The 25445-nt window shown below is 52.4% G+C and overlaps 1 protein-coding gene across 1 annotated transcript in view; it reads left to right on the top strand.

Annotated features, from left to right (window-relative positions):
- The window catches only part of LOC116939774 (tyrosine-protein kinase receptor UFO-like), an 81475-nt gene extending 61147 nt beyond the window's left edge, over positions 1-20328 (top strand). Inside the window, exons 11-19 of the mRNA XM_032948566.2 lie at positions 3718-3809; positions 4821-4916; positions 5592-5672; positions 7664-7756; positions 9466-9587; positions 11032-11141; positions 12250-12409; positions 13195-13331; positions 14361-20328. Coding sequence (XP_032804457.2) covers positions 3718-3809; positions 4821-4916; positions 5592-5672; positions 7664-7756; positions 9466-9587; positions 11032-11141; positions 12250-12409; positions 13195-13331; positions 14361-15171 — 1702 coding nt within the window. The 3' untranslated portion in view covers positions 15172-20328. The remainder of the gene's footprint in view (positions 1-3717; positions 3810-4820; positions 4917-5591; positions 5673-7663; positions 7757-9465; positions 9588-11031; positions 11142-12249; positions 12410-13194; positions 13332-14360) is intronic.
- Positions 20329-25445: the final 5117 nt, after the last annotated feature.

The raw sequence follows: 25445 nt of genomic DNA, 5'->3' as shown, positions 1-25445 counted from the left end.
ACTGTGAGAAATGATCACAGCAATTATAATTCCTTGTCACTTGGATGTGTATCCAGTCTGGCATGCACGCTGGCCGGAGACGATTCGAGGATTTACAAAAAACGTCAGTGTCACTGTCGCGCGACTCTCTTCCATAATTTCCAGAAAGTGTAAGAATTGACTCGGACTCGTCCGTGCGTGCCCGCGCATGACGGGACACGCACGCACGCACGCGGAAGACGACTGCAATCCCACGTTTGCACCCGGAGTTTCAGCGATGCAGTGACGTGAAGTATCCGTACAGCGATGAACTGAAAGCGACCGGGCAGAGCGGGCGGGAGGTTGAGCAGTGGCTGCAGGCAGACTTGCGGGAGACGTTTTTTTTTAATATCAGGAAAATCCGCGTGCTTCGGTTCTCATTTGTTGACGCTGTAAGATAAATTGGGGTTTTTTTTGCTTCTTAATATATATGGAAATGAACGATTCGTAAAAAAGAAAATCACGTAGATTTTTCATTGCAATAATGAAACACCTACTTTTGTTTCTTAAAGTTTTGTATTCAAATTGAATTACTTAAAAAAAATGTTTACATGAATTACGCTTTTAAAAATTGTTTATTTTGTAATGAAAAAAAAAGCTCCTTGCAGGCAAGTAACGATGAATCGATTGTAATAGATTATTTGCCCTGGTGGCATATTCATTGAATCACGTTTTAAAGAAAATATATGCTCGTGATAGGTAAATCAGTGGCTAATGAACTTACAGAATGCATGGGACAACATAAGAGATGGACAATACAAATGAGGCAGAACATGCCAGGTTTTACAACACGGGTACAGGTAAGAAAGTGCCTCCCCCTAGTGTGTAGATTAAGAGGAAGCAGATATCATAGAAGTAGTTCTGAGATATTTGCTTCCACAGGCCGTTCTCTAACATGGGGTGTGGTGGGGGGGATGCACTTCCCTGTGGGAGTTCCAGATGGATTATTCATCTCTTTACCCAACACCAATAGATCATGAATAATTATTCAACCAGGAGGCAAACTGACGGTTGTATACTGTCCATTGTTATTCCAGTCGACGACGAGTCAAATGGAGGTGTAACGATCCCCCTCCCCCCGGGCACCTTCCACCGATCAATCCTTGTTTTCCTCGCATTTTAAGTGAACGTAAGCAGCCACTTGCGGCTGCAGAGCTCATATCAACCCACGTCAGACACAACCAATAAATAAATCCCCAAGGATTCGTACGCACGCCCTTCATGGATAGTACCGTATCGCGAGTCCAAGTTTTGCCGCGACATCCACCCCCCCCCCCACCGAACACCTCCGATTGGCGCGGTTGGCGACGTACGGCGCAAAAGAAGTGCACCGTACGCACACAAAACGCAGTCGACGAATCGACGCGTCTTTACAGCCCCCTCGTAATTCGCAACGCGTCCGATTCGGCCCGTGCGCTTGTCCCGCGCGGCCGAGACGTTGTTCAGCGGGCCCCCCAAAGCGTCCGCGTGTTTCCCGACCGCCGCGTGCAGAAGCGGGGGCGTGGGTTCGGAGAGAGTTCCCCAAAAACAAAGTAAAAAGGAAGCCGCATGAATTTCAAAGTCACTTCCCACGCCTCCAAGTGAACTGTGAAATCACAGCGCGTCCTCGACTCGTCGCTGCAAAGTCAGCAATTGAAATGTTTTCAAATGGTGCTTATCTTCCCTTAAGAAGCACGCATTGCTGCTTCTTCATTTCGCTACGCATCACGTTGCGATGGTTTGTTCTGCCCAGGTTGTGAGAATTAAATAGTTTTTTTTGGTCACAGGGCACAACCCCCCCTCCTGAATCGTCACGAATCGGGGCGAGGATTCAATGCCTTTGAACGCATTGATGGATTCCCTCCGTCTGCCTGTAAACTCGTACAGATGACCCAATATGTCATAAAATACGAATGAAATGTTCGGTAAAATTGCGTTTCGTTTCACTTCTTCCATCTCATCTTAATACCTATTCTCGTTTTTCATACTTTGATACTGGAAAAAAATGTCCCATGATATAGCTGCTCACGCCGAGTGTTAAAGGCTCTGATACGTGCATTGTCCTTGTACTGTTCGCCTTTTGACGTTCTCTGGTCTGACACTGGTAGTGAGACTCGGCCATACAGAAGGATGTCTCTGGTGTAGGCCAATCCGTTTTAAAGACAATGCGCATATTATATCAGAACATGTTTGTTTGCATTCTAGATTTGAAGTTTTCGTGACTGCAAGGATCGTAGGTGAAAAATAAATAAGTCACGTAGGTGAAAAAATAAATCATATCAAGTTAAAAAATTTGAAATAAAAAAATCACGACGTTTCGATTGCAACACAAGCAATCATCATCAGGTGGGACAACCACAGCAAGGAATTTTTTTTCTCCCACTTCAGTAAAAAAAAAATTGCATGTTCACCACAAGTACGTGTGGTTAATGCAGACTTGATTCCTTGCAAAAGGTATCTATTTGGTTTTTGAACATCTTAATACCTCCTGTTTTGTTGCCAGAAAGGGTAAAACCTATTCTTATTTTTCATTCTCCCATCTCGTTGGCATTGTTTCTCCGTTGTTCCGTCTCATTCGTACAGCTTTGTTAACACACACCCCCTCCCCACTCCATTCGCGTAATTGTAACGTGACCATATCCTTTCCCGCACGATGAGTATAAATTCCTAAATTTACAGATTACTTGTGCGCTACTTCCATGAGACGAGTTGTCGAGTTTTTTGGTGTCCGGGATTGGGCCGCTTGGCTCGTCGCTCAGTGTGATAGTGCTCGTAGCTGGTTGGAGAGCCGGCTAGGGGTAGCGGTAGGGAGAGAAGAATTGTGATAGTGCTCGTAGCTGGTTGGAGAGCCGGCTAGGGGTAGCGGTAGGGAGAGAAGAATTGTGATAGTGCTCGTAGCTGGTTGGAGAGTCGGCTAGGGGTAGCGGTAGGGAGAGAAGATGGTCTGCGAGTTTGTTCGGGTTGGTGCTAGTGCACTGGAAGCTCGTTGTAGTGTTTAGGGGTAGGGCTGGTGACTGGCTTGTTAGGGGTCGAGGGTATTTCCTGTGCTTGTGGCTATTTGGCTACAGAGCGTTGTTAAGACTCGGGGTAAGGCTAGTGCTAGGGGCTAAGAGGCCAGCATGTGTCCCGTCTACTCTTGTTGCAAATGAATGCCACATACGGGATTGTATATATTGTTATTTCTTTGAACCCATCTACGTGACCTTACCGAAAGACCCAAAGAATATGAATTCCTGCAGTCACGAAAGCTTTCAAGTCAAGATTGTATATATTATTTGGTGCCGCTTTTAATGCCACCTTTTCCCCGTTCCAGTTTCAGTTCCATTCATTTGGTATAGCCCTGTGAGCCATTCGGCTCTTGAATCGGGTGCAACCGCAACAAACAAAAAAGTGAACAAGATAACATCTTAAAGTGACTATGTGACTATGCAAACAGAAAATACAGGAAAAACCATCAAAATATTCCAGAAAAAGCACCGTACACCAACGCTGTGTGCAAAAATCCCAGTGGGATGCAAGTCAAACAACAACCACAAAACAATTTAGATTAAGGCCATCAGTATAACTCCGTACTACAAGAAACAAAAACATGGCCAAACCAAAAAACGTTTTCTAAATCACCAAAATAAAGCCATAAATGCAACGTAACAGTGATCACGGCAGCTGCCGGGCCTGCCGCTAACGCGCGTCTGCGTCTCTCGCCCCCCATCTCCCTTCCAGTAACGCGTTCGGCCCCAGTCAGGACTCGGAGCAGCCGCTGGTTCGCTACCACGTCAAGAAGTCCTACTCCAAGAAGTCCATGAAGGCCACGTGTGAGTGAGGCCACGCGTTGCTTTGCTGCCCCCTCTCCGCCGCCGCCCCCCCCCCCTCTCCCACCGGCAGAGGCCCGGCGTTCACCGGCCATACGCGGCGCTTTGTGTTTAGTTTGTTACAACAGGCACGGTTATCTCACGAACGTGACGCGACGTTCGATCGAGGACTGGGGAGGGGTGCGAAATGGATCCACGTTGCTCTCTGGCGCATGCTCGCGCTGCACCGCGGTGGGCGTCGTTGTTTCTGCACGGCGTCCCGACGTTTCGCACCGCGTGCCGAGAGAGCTTCTCCCCCGGCTGCCGAACGCGCGCCGTGGGGAAGCTCACGGGAGCACTTGCAATCCGGAACGTCGGACATCGTTATTGAACAGCCAGAAAAACAAACACACACACACACACACGGGAGAGTGACACTGAAGCGCAACCGCGAAAATCAGTGAGCACGGAGAGTACAGGCGGTCCCCGCTTTTACGACGTCGCAACGCGTCACTGGAAACCCGTCCGTCGTAAATCGGACCTCCCTATTTTCCCGTTGACAGTAGAAACAGCAGAAACATCACGAGCCGATGTGGTCCCCCCCCTCCCTCCATTTAATCAGCCGTATTCAACGGGGTTTCATGGGTAAAAAGCCACTCACACCCTAAAAAACACTTGACCACAACAAAAACTCCACGAGGCTCACTCTGTTCAAAATTGCGTCCGGAGTCGTTTCGGAATACGCAAATCAAGTTGCGCGCGTACTCCATGCATGCTGAACTTCTTTCGCACCGTACGTAGCCGAACGTTGCCAACCGGAGGCGCGGGCGCAAGGACAACAAACTGGCACGCGCACACAAGGGCAGTTCGCTAAACGTCGCCAGAGTGCGTCGTCCTAAATCGGAGCCGTCGTAAAAGAAATCGTTCGCGATCGCCTCACGCCCGTGCGTGCCCCCCCCCCACCCCGCCCACAACACCGCCCCCACCCACCCCCACCCACCCCGCGTGCGCTGCTGCCCCCTACCGCGCGCGCAGTGCAGCGGCTGGGCATCAGCGAGGAGCTGAACCTCAAGCTGAAGGACGTGATGCTCGACCGACGCCTGCTGAGCCTTGGCAAGGTGCTGGGGGAAGGTGAGGCCCTTCGCTCTCACCACCCCCACCCCACCCCTCACCCCCACGAGGTCACCCTCCTCACTCGTGGCCGGCCTCAAGCCTCAAAGGGCGCCGCGGTGGCGAGATGTTAACTACCTCGCCGGGTATGCAAGAAGTCGTGGGTTCGATCCAGACCCTGACGCCTCCTGTATATTTGGAGTTTGTGTCTCTCTCTCTCCCCGTGGTCGCGTTGGATTTTTCCTCCGGGTCAATCCGGTTTTCCCCTCAACATTTAGAATCATATGTTTACACTATTTGCCTGCTGTAAATGTGCGCTTGATAAGCCACTCTGTTGGGCTCTCACTTATGGACAGCTCACTTTTGACAAAGAGCTATCTAGCTCAGTGGGCTTTACCTGGTTTAAATTATAAAAAAATTGTGGTTTCCTGCTCAAATAGAGCATTGAGGCACTGGTGCCCATCTGCTGCCTGCAGCCCCTCAGCCATGCAATTGCTGATTCCAACCACGGTGAGTGCATTGCATGCTCAAGAATCGAATTTAATCCCACGAATCGACCCGTCGTTACACATCCACGACGTAGCCTCACCGGCCTACAACTGCGCAGATTTAAATGTGGGGATGAACACGAGCTGGGTGTCGAACGTCGTTCCTGTCTCTGCTGTGTCTCCTCTCCACTCCTGTCCACCCCCACAGGTGAATTTGGATCCGTCATCGAGGGGAAGCTTAAGAAACACGGGGACACGGAAGTGAAGGTGGCGGTGAAGACCATGAAGAGTGAGGCTTTGTTCTGCGTGCGCGCGCTCTTTCCCCAACGAATCATCTCGTCGCGTGGCCTACGACTGACGCCGCTAGTTTGTTTGAGCGCGAGTAGTTTTTTTTTCGCATTCCTACTCAAAGTCAAAAGTTAAACTCGAAAAGTGATCGTCTGCTCAACGAGCATTGAGGCGTTACTCGTCTCCTCTTGAGAGCCCCCGATCCAATGGTGGCAATTCCAAGTTCTTTTTTGTGGCAGGAGGGGGGCGGGGGGTGGGGGGCGAGAGTCTATCCACAGGACAACCACTGTTGACTTCCCCACAGAGCGGTACTCGCTTTTTAAACGGGCGGAGGGATGATCGTGCCGAACCAACTCCCGACCAGGATGTGAACTCGCAACCTTCCGATGATCGCGAGGTGCTCGCTGTCGACCGCCGGGGCCGCCTGGCCGCGTCTGTTGCTCACTGCGCCCGAAGCAAAATGCAACTTCACGACGATGATGCGATTACCCACACCTTCGACAGCGCCTGAAACGTCGTCCAAATTCCCGAAACGAAATCGCCGGTGCCGACCCGTTGCTCATCGGACCGGTTGTAGAATGCGCCACCAAATTTGGCGGGTGATTTTTTTCGGCGGGGGGGGGGGGGTGGGGGGGGGAGCCCCTCTCGCGTGTGGCCGAACGGCCAGCTCACATCTGGAAGCCGTCTGGGCCCGACACGGCTCTGGGTTTGTCTGCGACGGGTGTTTGTGTGGAGAAGGTTCGCGATCGTGATTGATGGCGCTTAACGATGAGGCTTCGCCCGACCTCTTGGATGTTTTTGTGCGTGCGATGTTGTCGTGTTCCTGTGCGCGTCTCCGTGTGTGTGTCTCCACATCGGGGGATCTTCGTCTGTGTCTTGTGTGTATCCATGTGTGAGCGTGCACATGTCTGTTTTACGTACGCGTGGGTGTACGAGTGCACAGGCGTGTGCGTGTACACTCGTGTGTGCGAATATTAACCTCGGTGTGTGCTGCTGTGTGCTTCTATGTTGTCTCCATGTGTGCGTGTGGGTGTCTGTATGTATAACTGTGCATGTGTGCGTACATGTGTGCCATCCCTCTCAAAGCGTCACCTCTTCTCCATTGCCCATTGCCTTCCCCGCCCTTCTCGCCCCTTCACTCTGTCTCGCCCCTCCCTTGCCCTTCCGTGACCCCTGTGTGCCCTTTGCTGCAGTCACTCGTTCCTCGGCCTTTGCACTGCCCCCTGCCATCTAAATCACTCGATTTTTTGTTACCGCTTTTTAAACTACGATAAGCGCCTTGAGCTAAGGCGCCCTACAAATATAAAATAGGATGAGAAAATATCTCAAGGTAGTCTATGAGCCTGTTCCGTGACCTACCAGCACTCTTGTGACACTTCGCCTGCCCTCAAAGTGTACCTAGCCTGGCACAGGCACCGCGTTGGCGTCACCGTCGAACGACGGCCCTTGCTGTTGCGTGCGCACACGTGTTAACACGTGTACCGCGCGTTAACACGTGTACCGCGTGTTAACGCGTGTGCGCACACGTGTTAACGCGTGTACCACGTGTTAACGCGTGTATCGCGTGTTAACGCGTGTACCGCGTGTTAACGCGTGTGCGCACACGTGTTAACGCGTGTACCGCGTGTTAACACGTGTGCACACACGTGTTAACACGTGTACCGCGTGTTAACACGTGTACCGCGTGTTAACACGTGTACCGCGTGTTAACGCGTGTGCGCACACGTGTTAACGTGTGTACCACGTGTTAACGCGTGTATCGCGTGTTAACGCGTGTATCGCGTGTTAACGCGTGTGCGCACACGTGTTAACGCGTGTACCGCGTGTTAACACGTGTGCACACACGTGTTAACACGTGTACCGCGTGTTAACACGTGTACCGCGTGTTAACGCGTGTGCCGCATGTTAACGCGTGTGCCGCGTGTTAACGCGTGTACCACGTGTTAACGCGTTTTCCCACTACCCCTCCTGCGTGCGTGCGTGTGTCGCCAGTGGACATCTGCTTCCGAGGGGACATGGACGACTTCCTGAGCGAGGCCGTGCGGATGATGGAATTCGATCATCCCAACGTCATCCGCCTCCTGGGTGAGTTGCTCCTCCTCCACCAGCCTCTCCCGCGTGTGACGTGTGTGTGTGTGTGTGTTGGATTTCTTTCACACTGTACGTAGCCAACTGTGGTCCCCACCCCCCCACCGCACCCCCTCCACCACCCGCTGGGATGCATTGTTGGCTGTTGCGCGGGTCTTGCGATGTTCCCAGCGTACCAAACGGTGCAGGGCAACGGTGTCAAGCGTCGTCCGTCAGCGGCTCCCCGATGATTATCTGCGTGCGTGGACACTCTTCTGATGTACTGTCCAAGTCAGAGCGGAGAGAGAAAATAAAGATCCAGTTCAGCTGCCGAGGCCGGCTGTGGTTTCAGTGGTGGCCAAGGGGGTACATGTGGCATGGTGATGCCGTTTCCATTGCAGGGAGAAATCATTGCACTCACCAATGAGTTTTCGGGTTGCGAGATATTAACAACCTAGCCTAGTATACAGGAGGCCATTGGTTCGATCCCGACCCTGATGCCTGTTGTATATTTGGAGCTTGCATGCACTCCCTGTGGTTGCGTGGATTTTTCTCCAGGTCCTCAGGTTCTTCCCTCCAAATTTAGAAACGTGCGCGATGAGTATTTGGCCTCTATAAATGTCCACGTGATGAGCCATTTCGTTGGGCTATCACTTACGGCCAGGTCGCTTCTGAAAAAGAGCTACATAGCTCAGTGGGCATTTACCTGGTAAAATAATAATAGTTTAGTTTCAGTTTAGCTTGCCGTGTTGTTCGGCACGACGTCCGACGTTTCGACCGCACGGCCTGGGAGCATGTCGCGGCTGAACACGCCGGAGAACCGTAGAGCGCAGAGTGTGGACGCCCCCACGCAGAACGAAAGTTTTGCGTTTCAGCCCGGCCGTGGGAACCGGAGCAACGCTCCCAGCTATTGGAAATTCCGTGGCATCGAGTCGCCTCAAGTGACCTTGGGCGAGCCTCCTGGAGCATCGTCGCGGGCGGCAAAAGATGCCACTTGAGGCGCCGTCAAGTTTTTTCGGGCGAGTTTGAACTCCCATGTGAGAGCCTCCCCACCCCCCACCCCCCACCCCACCCCACCCCGGAGAGGGTTTTGAATCGAAGCCGTTCCGTCGAGTGCAGCTCGAGAGACGGAGAATCCGATCGTGGGATAATGTGCAGCCGTTGTCGCGCCACAAAACGACGTCAGCCGTGCGCCGTCCACTGAAATCAATTTGCGCGCAGGTGCTGGGTGGATCGTGAGTTACATCGCGGGCTCGCGAGAGGAGGCACCTGCTCGGGGGGGGGGGGGGGGCTTCGTCAGGCAGTGGATTGACCGTGGCTGCTGCTGCTGCTGATGATGATGATGACAAAGTTCACGCTGATCCTGTCGCTGTGCACATGTGCGTGCGTGTTCTCTTTGGCAGGGGTGTCGGGGAGCGGCAGTGTAGCGGTCAGCGCACTGTGCTGCGAATCTGGCGACCCGAGTTCGATTCCCGCTCTTGGCCAACACCAGTATCGATTATCACAACCGGTCCCGGGCCTCCCCTAGGACGACTCAGCCTCAAATGAGTACCTGGTGCATTGAATAATCATTGCCACTGTGGAGAGAAAGGCGGCCGGGGCGTGGCGTTGGCCACCCATCCCCCTCGTGCGCCGTGCCGGCCTTCATAGGCGCTCGCGTAACGGTGCTTGCCCCAACAGTGTGTTAAGGCTACACGGAGGATCTCTGCGTGTGTGTCTTTGTGCAGGGGTGTGCATGTCAGTGGACGAGCAGCGGAGGCTCCCGCGGCCCATGGTGGTGCTGCCGTTCATGCGGCACGGGGACCTGCACAGCTACCTGCTGCGCTCGCGCATCGGGGAGATCCCCGTGGTACGACTCGGCCAGCTCCGGTCACCCTTGCAGCACTAGCAGCAGCGCTAGCAGCAGCACTAGCAGCACTACTAGCAGCACTAGCAGCAGCACTAGCAGCAGCACTAGCAACACTAGCAGCAGCACTAGCAGCACTACTAGCAGCACTAGCAGCAACATTAGCAGCACCACTAGCAGCATCACTAGCAGCATCACTAGCAGCACCACTAGCAGCAGCACTAGCAGCAGCACTAGCAGCACCACTAGCAGCATCACTAGCAGCACCACTAGCAGAACCACTAGCAGCATCACTAGCAGCACTAATAGGAGCACTAGCAGCAGCACTAGCAGCAGCACTAGCTGCAGCACTAGCAGCACTCGTAGACTATACTCATCTGGCAAATAATGCACCTTCATGATAGCCTTGCGCTATAGGAATGGGGCAAAGATAAAATGTAGTAGACTATTATTATTGTTATCATTCAGGAGGGCTCTGCTACGTTGCATGAGACAGCGCCACAACGCGACCGCCGGGCACCAGTGACGGCCGTCACGAACTCTGTCATTCGGAACGACCTAACTTTGTTGACGCGTCACAAAGTGCCACCAAACTTCATTGACCCTGTAGGGATGACGGGCCAACCCGGGGCTCTCAGGTCGACGGGATCGCGAAGCTCGCCTGTGCACACCCTTCAACAGTATCGCCTCGTACACGTGGTGGTGGGCTTCCTCCGGGTGCTTAGGCCTACTTCTCCCGCGTGGAGCCCACTTCTCGTTGATGGGATTGGCCCGAACTTCGCGGCACTTTCCTTGAACGGGAACACCCCTGAGGCACGGCGACGATTTCCCCCCCCCTCGCCGCCCCGCTCCGGGGAAGAATGAACGGCCCCATTCGCGTCCACTGCTCAGCAGCTGCCGCACTTCGGCGATTCCAGTGAAGATTCAATAAGCCACCCCGCTCAGCGACTTCTACTCTACACATGTATTATGTGTGTTGAACTTCTTTCGCACCGTACGTAGCCAACCGTGCTACTCGGAGGTGCGGGGGGGGGGGAAGGGTAACGAACTAAACACAAAAAGCAGTTGTAAAGGAATGAGTTTTCAATCTAGATTTAAAAATGCATATAGCTCCAGTGATGGAGCAATCTGAATGGATATGCGGAGGATGTTGTGTTTGTACGAGTGACTATGTGCGCGCGTGGACGTGAGTACTTGTGCATTTACAGGGTAAGTGAAGCGGTTAACTGAAGCGGTCCTGGGCCTCCCCTACATGAACCCAGCCTCAAATTAATACAAGGCGCGGCGTGTTAACACCACCGCTGGGGAGACAAAGGCGGCCGGGGCGTGGTGCTGGCCACCCACCCGCTTTGCGTGCCGTGCCGGCCTTCAGAGGTGCTCGCGAACAGCACTCGCCCCAACAGCGTGTTAAGGCTACACGGGGGGGGGGGGGTTCTTTGTCTTGCAGTACGTGCCGATGCAGATGCTGGTGCGCTTCATGGTGGACGTGGCACACGGGATGGAGTACCTCTCCAGCCGACACTTCATCCACCGCGACCTCGCCGCACGGAACTGCATGTCAGTGTTGTCCAAGTCTTTAGAAGTGTCTCTCGACCAATCGCCGAGTATTCATTCTATTTAACATTTTTCTTTTACCAGGTGAGGCCCAGCTGAGCTATTTAGCTCTTGTTCAGAAGCGACCTGGCCACCCACGAATGATAACCCAATGCAGTGGCTTACCATAAGGACATTTATAGCAGCCAAATCCTCGAAATGCATGTTTTTCTAAATGCGGATAAAAATCGGAGATCCCGGAGAAAACTCCACGGGACCACGGGGAGAAAATGCAATCTCTAAAAATACAGGCATCAGGGTTCAGGATCGAACCGACTGGAATCGCTCTTATAGCAATGTCGTCGTCCTAGAAAGTGACTCGATTTTAAGTCGAGCTTATTTTGTTTATCATTCGGTGGAAATTCAAGGGATCGGGATGAGTTACCTGGGTCACCAAAGTGGCAAAGCAAATAAATAAATTAAATAAAGTAACAACGACGAAGGGAACGGAACATCGGAGAAATGACTGCACGGAGAAAACGAATTCTTAAATCAAACGGATGTCCTGCAGTGAACGCTGACTTGCACGATTGACTTTTAAATAGTTCATGGTCACCGAGGGACGGACTGAGTGGCCCAGTTCCGCACGACGCCAATCGCTCCGACAAAATGTTGTCGCTAGGGGAAACTTTAAACGTTGCACGATCGAGTGACGACAACATTTGCTAAGTTTGCCAACACCGGGGAACCCACGGGTGTGTGGGGGGTGGGGTGGTTGAGGGGGAAATCGGGGATTGGGGCCCCCTCCTGGCCACTGGCGCAGATTCGGCACTTCACGATGCATCGATTGCAGCCGACTATTCCACTCGGAGGTGAACGGCACTGAAGCGTGCGCGTAAGAATCAGTTTGCTCACCATGCAGATTGCGGATCAAGCGACAGACAATACGAATGAGACTGAGCACGCGAGACGACGATAGGAGACTGGACAATGCAGACAAGACTAACACACGAGGCGAACAATAGAAACAATGTGGTAGAAAATATAACGGATGGAACGGAACGTAAACAATGATGTCCCGTGGGTGGGTGCGTGCGCGTGTGTCCCCTCTCCCTCCCTCCCCTCCCTGCAGGCTGCACGAGGACATGACCGTGTGCGTCGCCGACTTTGGCCTCTCTAAGAAGATCTACAGCGGCGACTACTACCGGCAGGGCCAGATCTCCAAGATGCCCGTCAAGTGGATCGCCATCGAGAGCATGGCCGACCGCCTCTACACCTCCAAGAGTGACGTGGTGCGTGGTGGAAGGCGCCAGCGCAGTGGCGAGATGTTAACTACCTCGCCTGGTATACAGGAGGTCGTGAGTTCTCTCTGTAGTGAGATGTTAACTACCTCGCCTGGTATACAGGAGGTCGTGAGTTATCTCTTTAGTGAGATGTTAACTACCTCGCCTGGTATACAGGAGGTCGTGAGTTCTCTCTGTAGTGAGATGTTAACTACCTCGCCTGGTATACAGGAGGTCGTGAGTTCTCTCTGTAGTGAGATGTTAACTACCTCGCCTGGTATACAGGAGGTCGTGGATATCGAGTTTTTCGGTGTCTCTCTCCCCATGGTAGCGTGGATTTTTCTCCAGGTCCGCCGGTTTTTTACTCCGCATTTAGAATCAACATGGGTTTAGGAGCATTTGGTTGCTATAAATGTCCACTTTGATGCATTCTGCTCTAGTACGGTGTGCAAACAATGGCGCTCGGAAGACAAAGGCGGCCGGGCACGTGCGAGCGCTAAACGTACCTTCCTCACGCCGCCTTGAGCCTATACAAAAATAACGACTCGGCATCGTATAGCAGAGAGCAATTAATGTACGGCACAGTACTCCAACGTCTAGCGCTCCCCGCCCTAAGCGCCTCCACCAACCTGCACTGACCAGTGTGGCGAAGTATGTGAAGACAAAAAGGACTTCCCGCGCCCCACTTTGTGCGATGCTATGGCCCTCGTCCAGCAGTGGATCGACAAGAGGCGCCGTTACACGCACAGCAACGGCTCACTCGACGCGCGGTGTCCCCTGCGTGCCGTGGCCAGTGGGCGTTCGGCGTGACCATGTGGGAGATCGTGACGTGGGGGAAGATGCCGTACCCGGGCATCCAGAACCACGAGATGTATGAGTATCTGCTGGCCGGGAACCGCCTCAAGCAGCCGGCGTCCTGCCTCAACGAGCTGTGAGCCACAGAGCGTCGCACCGCCACCGCCGCCATCACGGCCTCATTCTCAAATACCAACAACAACCACCAGCCACCGCCGCCTCACTCACTCGCACTACCAACACAACCACCACCGCCTCACTCACACCACCACCACCAACACAACCACCACCTCACTCACCACCACTACCAAGACAACCACCACCGCCTCACTCACACCACCACCACCACCACCACCGCCTCACTCACTCACTCGCACTACCAACACAACCACCACCTCTCTCACACCACCAACACCACCACCACCGCCTCACTCACTCGCACTACCAACATAACCACCACCACCTCACTCACACCACCACCACCAACACCACCACCACCACCTCACTCACTCGCACTACCAACACAACCACCACCACCTCACTCACACCACTACCACCAACCACCACCACCTCACTCACACTACCAACACAACCACCACCGCCTCACTCACTCGCACTACCAACACAACCACCACCACCTCACTCACACCACCAACACAACCACCACCGCCTCACTCACTCGCACTACCAACACAACCACCACCACCTCACTCACACCACCACCACCAACACCACCACCACCGCCTCACTCACTCGCACTACCAACACAACCACCACCACCTCACTCACACCACCACCAACACCACCACCGCCTCACTCACTCGCACTACCAACACAACCACCACCTCATTCACACCACCACCACCACCAACACAACCACCACCGCCTCACTCACTCGCACTACCAACACAACCACCACCACCTCACTCTCACCACCACCACCAACCACCTTACTCACTCCACCAACACAACCACCACCTCGCTGCATCACAAACACCGCCACCTCAGTCACCAGCGCCACAGCCGCCGTGCCACTCCACGCCGCACACACAGCCGAGCGCGGCGAGGCCTACCGTAGTGCGTCGGACTCCGATCCGAACGTTGACAGCGCGGGGGGCCGTGCGAAGCAGCATAGCGAGCGGGTCCACTGCCCCCCCTCGTGCAGGTACTCCATCATGTGGAGCTGCTGGCTGACGGAGCCCGGCGAGCGGCCCGACTTCTCCTCGCTGCGCCTCTCCCTCGAGGGCCTCCTCGAGGGCTTGCCCCGGCCGGGCGCCAAGGAGGACGTCCTCTACGCCAACATGGAGCCCTCGGAGGCCCCGGGCGCCGACGGCGGGGCGGAGGGCGGCACGCCGGGGTGGCACGACGTCGCCACGCTGCCCGCGCGCGAGGCCGACGACAAACCGGCGCACACGCCCAGGAAGGCTGCGGCGACGGCGTCGGCGGCGGCGGCGGCGGCGGGAGGAGGAGGAAGAGCCGGCGGGGCCGACGGCGCGGCAGGCGGAGCGCCGGCGCCCAAGCCGGAGGCCGGAGCCAAGGCGAGGGGGGCCGACGCTTTCCTGGCCGACCCGGGCGACGTTTGCGACGGCGCGGCGCCCCGGTCGGCGTGTTTCCCCGTCGCTTGCGCCGGCGGCGGCGTCGCGCACACCGTGGTGGCGGCGCTGGTGCACAGCGACGCGGAGGAGCGCGCCGCGTCGCGCCGCCCGGCGGCGGCGAAAGCTTTGCCGCCGCCGCCGCCGCCGCTGGACCTCGACCGCTACACGGAGCCGGCATTCGGGAAGGGAGAGGCGCCGGCGGGCGGCGCCGGCGGGCAGCCCGGCGGGACCGAGGCTGCGAAGCCTTCCCTGCCGAGCCGAGGGGCGTCCGTGGAGGAGGTGGCCGGGGACGATTATAGCTTGCTCATGGTGGAGGAGCGGGACTTGGTACGGACTGGGAACGACGTGGAAGAGGACGTCGCGAGCAAGCAGCAGAGATGAAGGATCGCCGTTGCGCTGGTCGCGGTTGGCTCTAGCTACTTTGCATTTCGCGAGCCTTGCTTACGCTTTATTTAAGACGCCAGCGTAGGACACACGTTTCTCTCGTTTTACGAAACTGCCTTTTTTCTAACTTTTTACACATTGAAGTTGTGCGGTTACTTGAAGCTCCACTGAACCACTAGTTCGTTTATCTGGGCCGATCCCTTCGTGAAACCTTCCTTCACTGTGGACATTTCTGAGCTGACCTGTTGTAACTGACTGAATGCAATGGTTGAACTTCCAGTCCACCTATGCATCTTCTCATTCACTATTCCACCAGTAGACTGCCGGATTTATACGGTTCACTGCCAGTTGATAACGTGTTTTCTTGATAACCGGGTAACCCTTTTGTACGTCGGATGCTGAAAAAGTCAGTCCACTCTGGAATTTCGTTCCACCTGTGGCCAATGTCCTTTTAAAGTCAATTTTACCGAGAGCATTATTACAAGCGGGATGGGAGCGGTGGCACATTGATTAGTGCATTGCGCTCTGAATCTGCCAATCTGAGCGATATCTGAAGCAGTGTGACTCCCATCCTTAACCATCCTGCACTGACCAGCGTGGTGAAGTATGGTCAAGCACCACCCACTGCTGACATGGTATTGGGAGGCCTTCATCCAGCAGTAGGTTGATTAAGCGCGGTACACTTTATTATAAATGTATTTGGATAACGAGCGATATCTGCAACTGTTCGGGAAATTGTGCCTTTATATGTGTTGTGATCCATAGTTCAACAGTCCCAAATTATCCAGTGTTGTCCAATGGATATTACTCATCCCCTGACACAGGAATGTGGAATTTCCATCACTTGGCTCAGGGCTGCCAGAAGGAGATAAAGTACTGCACATCGTTCTTGCCTGAGCAAGAACTGTTCTTAAACTTTTTAAAGCTTACAATTCATTGTAGTCGAATTTATCAGCGAGGGTCCAAATTTCAGCTGTACGGAGAAAGCGTTGGCGAGTATTCGCGTATCGACCTGTAACCCACGTGTTTGTATTCCCCAAGCTGTTATCGTGATAGCTGAGCTATCACTCCGAGTACAGTGACGCGCAAACGCTCGGAAGAAATTTTGCACGAAGGTATTTCGCGTTGCGCAAGAACGACTTTAAAATAACGTAAATCCGGATATTATGAAGGTTTAAAAAAAAATGAATTGTGCCAACGTACGTGCCCTTTTGTGCTGACGAAAAAGCGAGGAGACTTATTAGCCTGAAGAAAATTCATCTTTAACAACTGAGTCCAGCCTGAGGAGAAACTAAGGAGGAATGGTGCCCTGTGGCGAACTTTGCCCTCTCCCACCCGCCACCGCTGCCCGCCGCGGTCGCCGGTTGGCGCCGGAGCTATCATGGGCGACACCTGTGGCACTTACTTGGGTTAAGGGGGCAAAATAAGACGCGGATTTGTAGCACCCCGCTATGCCCCCGCCCCTCCCCTATGCCCCCCTTCTCATCTATACCCCCTCATCCCACCCCCCTATGCCCCAACTCCCCACCCCCCTATGCCCCCCCACCCCCCTATGCCCCCCCACCCTCCTATGCCCTCTACCCCACTGTCCCCCCCACCCCCCTTAGCCTCCCCACCCCATCGTATGCCCCCCCCACTATGCCCCCCCACCCCCTATGCCTCCCCACCCCATCGTATGCCCCCCCCACTATGCCCCCCCACCCCTATGCCCTCCCACCCTCCTGTCCCCCACCCCCCTATGCCCCCTACCCCACTGTCCTCCCCACCCCCCTATGCCCCCCACCCCACCCCCCTATGCCCCTCACCCCACCCTCCTATGCCCCCACCCCACTATGCCCCCCCCCACCCCACTATGCCCCCCCCCGACCCCCGCCTTGGGTCAGCCCCTGTCCCAGAACGCGTCGACAAAATGTCACGTTTTTTTAGAGCTGTAAAACATCGCTGTAACTTTTGTTTTAACTAACAAACGTGTGTTGTACACAGCTAAGAACAACAGATGTTTTTTTTATTTTTAAAGGCAAGCGCGGTATATGATAAATTTTATTCTCCAATCATCAAGTCCAGTTTTTTAAGTGTTGTCGCCTCGGGGTTCAGTCCGGAGTGTGTGGTTCATCACGTCGTCACGTGGATGCACGACGACAACTTCGGGGCAACTTGCACCAGCAACTGTCGCCAGCAATTGTGTTTGATCGTCAATGTTTGTTTGATTTTCGCCAACATATTTGCACGTACAACTCAAACGTACACGTTACCTTTAATATTTAGCAATATGTACACGTAAGTACATTGTGTATTTGTGCAAATGAAACGCACATTAAGGATCAAACAGAGCAACGCATATCATGCCATGAACTGCTGCCACAACCTTTGCTATTGTGTAAAACTAACAGAAATAAAGTTGCCCAAATCTGGATAAATCTATAATCGCTCTTTCACCTCGTGGCGAAGCTGGGATGCCGACATCCAATCAACGCACGGACAGAGGGCCGCGTGACTGCCCCATCGTAGTTTGGTCCGTGCCGTGGTCAGAGCAGTCATTGTTTATGAGACTCAACTTTGAAACAACAGGCCATGTTTCCACGGGCTTGGGCAGAAACTCCCCCGCTCGTGCCTCCACAGTTGCTCTCCGTAGACGCATTGCCGGCAGACGACCTCCCTCCCCACCCCCCCCCCCCCCCCTCCTTATCACTCAACTTACCGCACTGTGCATCGTGGTCTTTAAGTGGTCACAAACGTGCAAACCCATTCGACATGAACACCGCCTTCTCAGCCAGCTACCCTCGCGACGAACGGAACCCCGAATCGTGCTCGTTTCGTTGTATGCTCGCACGGTGATGGAGGGCGCGCGTGTCACTGGGGTCAGTGGCTCGTGTGCCGGGATAAGGCGGGGGGTGGAGGACATCCCGCTCGCATGGGTCCACGCCTGTGCGTTGTTGAGTGCGAACCGGTCCGCTCGTCGCGATGAGGACGAACGCGTGGCTCAGCCAACGCCCGCGGACGAGCGACGTCGATGTCGTCTCGACGACATCGGTTTGTGGCTTTGGTCGACGCGAAAACGTGTAAACCGGTGGGTGCCACCAGGAGCGATGGGGCTACCATAACCCCACCCGTCACGTCTTCGAGCCACGGTGCTGAACCGTCGCCGTACAAACCCAAACCCATGGACCGCGTAGCAGTAGCGTATTGTCGCCTGCGCTCCTTAAAGTGGAGGAGAAGGAGCAGCACAAACTACACGAAGTGTCTCTCCCTCCCTCTCTCTCCTGAAGCCCGCTCGTCTTTGGCGAGCAGACCTTTGGACATTTGTGTTTAGCTCCCGAACGCAGTGTGCTGACGTTCGCGAGAATAGAATTGGCGCGCGCTCGTTGGAAGGGGATTGATGGAACAACTGGAGTGGCAGGAAGATGTTTTTGCGACCGTGCCGGTTTTCATGGTTGTGCTGTTAGCCCACCCCCCCCCCCCCCCCCATGTGTATTTGCGTTGAAAGGAAAAGTGAGTAATCGATGATGTTTCGGGAAACGAACCTCCACTGCTTTTTCATATCTATTATAAAGAAGGGCCCTTGGCCGAAATATCATCCATGATATATATCTAAGGCCACAGTGTTATGGATGAATGTGAAGAGTTTTGTTTGTTAAGTGTGCTTGTGCAGCAGCAATTATTGTTTTTTTGCGGTTGTACTGTGTGCGGTAACAACACAGACGCACACCGGGAGAGCGACGTCTAATTGCAATGCTTTCGTAACGGAAGATAACCGCTATGGGACACCCTTGTACGTGCGTGAATGTTTGCATGAAGTGGCCTGTACGGGATGCAGGCGTCCTGATGCCAAGTGTGGCCGAGCCGAGTCACTCTTTGCATTCATCTGTGCGGAATCTCACGCCTCCAATTAGCACGGATGGCTACGTGCGGTGCGAAAGAAGTTCAACACATCTCAAATAACTAGGGGTGGGACGATTCACTAACCCCCCCCCCCACTCTCTGCCCCAACCCCCCCCCCCCTCCCTCCACTGCTCCTCTCGCGATTTCCTGAATTATTCGTTTTAACATCGCGTCAAGGGTAATATCGTCAAGGGTAATATCGTCAAGGGTAATATCATATTCTTGGTTCTTTCGGTAAAGTCACGTTGAAGGGAAACAATAAAATAATACAATATATTTATTGTTTTATATATATTATTTTATTGTTTCCCTTCAGCGTGTCTTTACCGAAAGAACCAAGAATATGAATCACTGCAGTCACGAAAGCTTTAAATCAAAATTTAAGGGTAATATCGTCAAGGGTAATATCGTCAAGGGTAATATCGTCAAGGGTAATATCGTCAAGGGTTATAATGTTATATCGTCAAGGGTAATATCGTCAAGGGTAATATCGTCAAGGGTAATATCGGCTTGCAGCGGCTGCAAGAGCGACGAGAATGCACGCAATTTGGTGCGTAAGTAACGCTCAGCACATCCGTCAACAACACAGTGGCCTCACCCCACGACCCCTTAGCCCCCCCCCACCTCATAATCGCCACCGTTACTTTTCCCTCTTCATATTCCGCCTTTATGTGCCTATCGCTTATTCCCCATTCGTTACATCCATTCATCTGTCATTTACCGTCAATCAATTTCGCTTTCACCGAATTCACGCAACATCGCAGACGTGCCCATCGCTTCCTCTCATCCATTTCATTCGCATCATCTCCACCATCACACTCACAGTGCCGTTTTTAACGCTGTCTGAAGCGTTAAGGCGCTTTACAAATTCCATGAAGATAACAAGTCCACGTTTCGGGCAACGGTCCCTTGCGCAGCGCGTGAAATCAAACTTGAGAAAAAAACAATTTGTTTGCGAGTAAGGGGAATTTGTGGACTTGAGAATCGCACCGCCGCTCATCCCAACCGCGCAGATGTCAGCTGGCGGTGCGCGATCGGTCTGGGTCAAATTTTCACGATCCCGGGTCTGTACACTTCGATGCCGTGAGGTCCGTTTTGTCTCTCTCTTTTTTTTGCCTTGCAACGAATCGCGAAGGCGAGCCACGCTTGTGCGAAATGCGAGAGTCGACAGGTGTGTTGTTGTTGTTTTTGTAAACCGGGAGTGCTCTCTACGTGCGCGTCATGTCGATTAACGAAGTGCAACTTTTGAATTAAAAGCTTGAAGTCGTGGACTAATTGCAGGACTATGCGAGCGTTTCATTGCACGCGTTCGCCGATTTACGAGGTTTTTTTTTGGTCGAACAGGTCAAGCGCGTCGGGTTCCGCGGGCACCAACATCGAACATTTAAACCAATATATTCCAAAAGCTAAATTTGGCGAAGGGGAGGTGAAGGGACAAACGTGAAGAGGATGGAACATACGGGCCTAGCACACAAAGCCTCGTCCTATTCTAGCCAACCAGAATCTAGCCCTATCCCCAACCTTGACTCTTCGACCAGACCCTAGCTCTATCTCTAACCTTGATTCACCAACCAGACCCTAGCCCTATCCTTAACCCTGACTCACCAAATAGACCCTAGCCCTATCCCTAACTAGCCAACCAGATCCTAGCCCTATCCCTAACTAGCCAACCAGACCCTAGCTCTATTTCTAACTAGCCCACCAGACCCTAGCTTTATCCCTAACCCTGACTCACCAATCAGATCCTAGTCCTATCCCTAACTAGCCAACCAGATCCTAGCCCTATCCCTAACTAGCCAACCAGACCCTAGCTCTATTTCTAACTAGCCAACCAGATTCTAGCTCTATCGCTAACTAGCCAACCAGACCCTAGCCCTATCCCTAACTAGCCAACCAGATCCTAGCCCTATCCATAACTAGCCAACCAGACCCTAGCTCTATCCGTAACTAGCCAACCAGATCATAGCCCTATCCCTAACTAGCCAACCAGATTATAGCCCTATCCCTAACTAGCCAACCATACCCTAGCTATATCCCTAACTAGCCAACCTGACCTAAGCTTCATCCCTAACCTTGACTCACCAACCAGACCCTAGCCCTATCCATAACTAGCCAACCAGATCCTAGCTCTATCCCTAACTAGCTAACCAGATCCTAGCCCTATCCCTAACTAGCCAACGAGAGCCTAGCTCGATCGCTAACTAGCCAACCAGATCCTAGCTCGATCCCTATCTGGCCAACCAGATCCTAGCTCTATCCATAACTAGCCAACCAGACCCTAGCCCTATCCCTAACTAGCCAACCAGATCCTAGCTCCATCCCTAACTAGCCAACAAGACCGTAGCTCTATCCCTATCTGGCCAACCAGACCCTAGCTCTATTCCTAACTAGCCAACCAGATCCTAGCTCTATCCATAACTAGCTAACCAGATCCAAGCTCGATCCCTATCTGGCCAACCAGACCCTAGCTCTATTCCTAACTAGCCAACCAGATCCGATCTCTATCCATAACTAGCCAACCAGAGCCTAGCTCTATCCCTAACTAGCCAACCAGATCCTAGCCCTATCCCTAACTAGCCAACCAGATCCTAGCTCGATCCATAACTAGCCAACCAGAGCCTAGCTCTATCCCTAACTAGCCAACCAGATCCTAGCCCTATCCCTAACTAGCCAACCAGATCCTAGCTCGATCCCTAACTAGCCAACCAGATCCTAGCTCGATCCCTAACTGGCCAACCAGACCCTAGCCCTATCCATAACTAGCCAACCAGATCCTAACCCTATCCCTAACTAGCCAACCAGACCCTAGCCTTATCCCTAACTAGCCAACCAGATCCTAACCCTATCCCTAACTAGCCAACCAGACCCTAGCCCTATCCCTAACTAGCCAACCAGACCCTAGACCTATCCCTAATTAGCCAACCAGACCCTAGCCCTATCCCTAACTAGCCAACCAGACCCTAGCCCTATGCATAACTAGCCAACCAGACCCTAGCCCTATCCATAACTAGCCAACCAGACCCTAGCCCTATGCATAACTAGCCAACCAGACCCTAGCTCGATCGCTAACTAGCCAACCACACCCTAGATATACCCCTATCCCTAACTAGCCAACCAGATTCTAGCCCTATCCATAACTAGCCAACCAGATTCTAGCCCTATCCATAACTAGCCAACCAGATTCTAGCCCTATCCCTAACTAGGAAACCAGACCCTAGCCCTATTTCGAACTAGCCAAACAGATTCTAGCCCTATCCCTAACTATATATGTCTCAGCTCTTTCGGTAAAGTCACGTTGAAGGGAAAAATTATTGTTTTATATATATTTTATTATTTTATTGTTTCCCTTCAGCGTGACTTTACCGAAAGAGCTAAGAATATGAATTACTGCAGTCACGAAAGCTTTAAATCAAAATTTATCCCTAACTAGCCAACCAGATCCTAGCTTTATCCCTAACTAGCCAACCATATTCTAGCTCTTTCCCTAATTAGACAATCAGATCCTAGTACTATCCCGATCCCTGACTAGCCAACCAGACCCTAGCTCTACGCTTAATGGGGAGGCCCTCATCCCGCAGTGGATTGACATTGTACCCAATCAGTTGCAATGCCCGAGCAGTAACGGCAGGGGGCAGGCATGTCACATAAACCCGAGTCCAAAAAATAATAATCACAAGTGGACGGCTTCATCGACGGGTTAAAGAAAGGGTAAGGGCATAGCCCTACAACCGCTTGCTCACTCCACTGCTGGTGGAAGGACCTCCACTAGAGGGAACTCTACAAGGAACACTCCAGAGCTGTTTCTAGACGATAATTGTCATTCTCTTGCACGCTGTCCAGACGTCTCTTGGGAGAAGTGGCAGATGCCGGCGATGCAAGTTACGGAAGGTGAGCGAGGAGCGAGGCTGAGTGAATATGTGCTGAACGCATTAATTTTAAAAAGCCGTCTGTCGGTCTCAATGGGTTGTCGCCTGGTTAGAAATAAAGGGTGAGGATCACCGCTACTTCTAACGGTGGGAAGGGGAACGGTGGCGCAGCGGTTAGCGCACCCAGCGACCTGAATTTTGATTCCAGGCCACGACCTACATGAGTGGCAAGTGATATCTCAACCAGTCATGGCCTTCCCCCCCCCCTCCCTTCTTTCACCAACCCTCACTCACCAGCGCGATGAGGTATGGCCAATCGAGGCCCCACGATCGACACGGAGATATAGCGATAAGATCAGCTCGTGTGCAGCAGCAGCAGCGAGATGGACCACGAATCAGTGGGCTGGAGGAATACGATGAGCTATGAAGCTCTTTTTCAAAGATGTCCATGAATAGCGGCTTCGGCGTGGGGAGGCCTTCATCCAGCAGTGGGTAGATCATGATGACATTTCAGTGACTACTCTCATGACGATGGCATACGAGCTGCGTGATGTCCAGTTCTCTAGTTTCCTCGCAACATGATGCCAAACACTCGCCTACTGGAATGAGCCGAACATCCGAATGCAGGATCCTCTTGAGAACGCGTGTTGAGGCTCACGCCGAGGCTGTACTGGTTAAATAAATAACCCCATTGCAATATAATTAGAGTTAAAAAGTGCAAACAGTACAGAGTACAAATGATAAAGACAGTTCGCGATTAAACTATATACCGTATGTAATTTTGCAAATATCCAGACAGGTAGCTCGGTGATAGAGCAAGCAGCTCACAATCCGGTGGCGAGATGTTAACAACCTCGCTTGGTATACAGGAGGTCGTGAGTTCGATCCCGACCCTGAACGTCTGTATATTTGGAGTGTGCGTGTTTTCCCCATCGTCGCGTGGATTTTTCTCCAGGTCCTCCTGTTTTTCCATCCACATTTAGAAACAGGCATTTCGAGTATACATTGCCACGTGAGAAGCCCCTTAGTTGGGCTGTCATATGTGGGCAGTTTGCTTCTGAAAAATAGCTGTATAGCTCAGTGGGCCTAACCTTGTAAAAACAAATCGATTAATAGGTAAATCGGTTTGGTATCTGATTTCAAATCCTGTAGTTGGGAGTTGACTCAGCCCATCATCCCTCCAGGGTTGATGCAGTTTAATCCCAACTTTGTGCGAAAGTCAACAGTGGTTGTCCTATTTTTTGATTTAAAGCTTTCGTGACTGCAGGGATTCATCTTCTTGGTTGTTTCGGTGAGGTCACATAGAAGGGAAATACTAAAATAATACAAATAAAACATGTTATGTTTTATTTAAACATGTTTTATTTTAGTATTTCCCTTCTACGTGACTTCACCGAAAGAACCAAGAAGATGAGTGGTTGTCCTATATGGATAGACTGACTCGCCCGCCACAGTAATGTGGACTGGTCCAAGACTGGCTCAGGGCTGTGAAGAGGAGATAAGCACAGATGCCTCAATGCTCATTTAAGCAATACATCACTTTAACTTTGTGAATAATGTCGCACCACCAGAGCGCTATGGCAGTGCGCTTTTAATAATAAAATATTGGTTTCTTATTAACCACGATAACAACAAAAGTATAAACAAACAGAGCGAACAATCAAGGAGTGAAAAGTACAAAACAAAACTGTGTAGAATATTGCCAGTGGCGTTTTTTGTCTGTAGCCTCAGCCATTCATGGATCTACAATGCCTGCGGGTCACATGTCATCATATTATGATGATGATGTATACGGTTGACTTTTTTACAGTGACAAACCACTCTAAAATACAACTTGTAAAGTTAAGGGAACATTACCTGGATTTATGGTTAAAAAAATAAAAATAAAAACCCATCCACATAAATGCAAACGTGTTCGGACAAATCTCTTCTGTAAAAACTATATTTTTTGTAACAATTGGGAAAATAAGAAAACTTGTCCAACCGGCTCTGGATTTGTACTTTCGTCCAACCTGCCGCCTGAGATAAGAGGCCCTTGCAGGTTCGGTCCTGCCTGGCTGTCCCAGCCAGCGATAGTACAACCTCGCCCGTTCTCTGACAGCTTCCTTCACACCATGCATGCGAGCCAGGGGTTGGTGGATCACAGAGACGGGAGTCCGTCAGTGCCGCTGCGCTGTCATCCACCCACCCGCAGCGGGCAAGTACAGCAAGTAGGTTTACGGTGGTACGGTGTAATTATCGTCGACAGTACCATCATAATGAGCTCTGCTGTATCCACTGCTGGATGAGAAAGCCTCTCTCTCTCTTTCTCTCTCTACGCCATCGCCATCCCTCACAATCCTGCTAATGAGTTTGATTTCACGGTGCCATCTTCCCAGTGATTGTAATTTTCTGAAATTATCGAGCATCTTAGGAGCGTGAGAGATGGCTTGGAGGGAGGCCCTCATCCAGCAGTGAATAGATCGAGGTTATGATTGTTCTGCCGTGACAAGAGGCTCTCAGGTAGTCGCAATGCGACTGCGAATA

Source organism: Petromyzon marinus, chromosome 6 (assembly GCF_048934315.1).
Source record: "Petromyzon marinus isolate PM22_M1 ecotype Great Lakes invasive population chromosome 6, UKy_Petmar_22M1.pri1.0, whole genome shotgun sequence".
Lineage (NCBI taxonomy): Eukaryota > Metazoa > Chordata > Hyperoartia > Petromyzontiformes > Petromyzontidae > Petromyzon > Petromyzon marinus.
The sequence above is the reverse complement of the archived record's forward strand: the minus strand, read 5'-3'. Positions and strand labels throughout refer to the sequence as shown.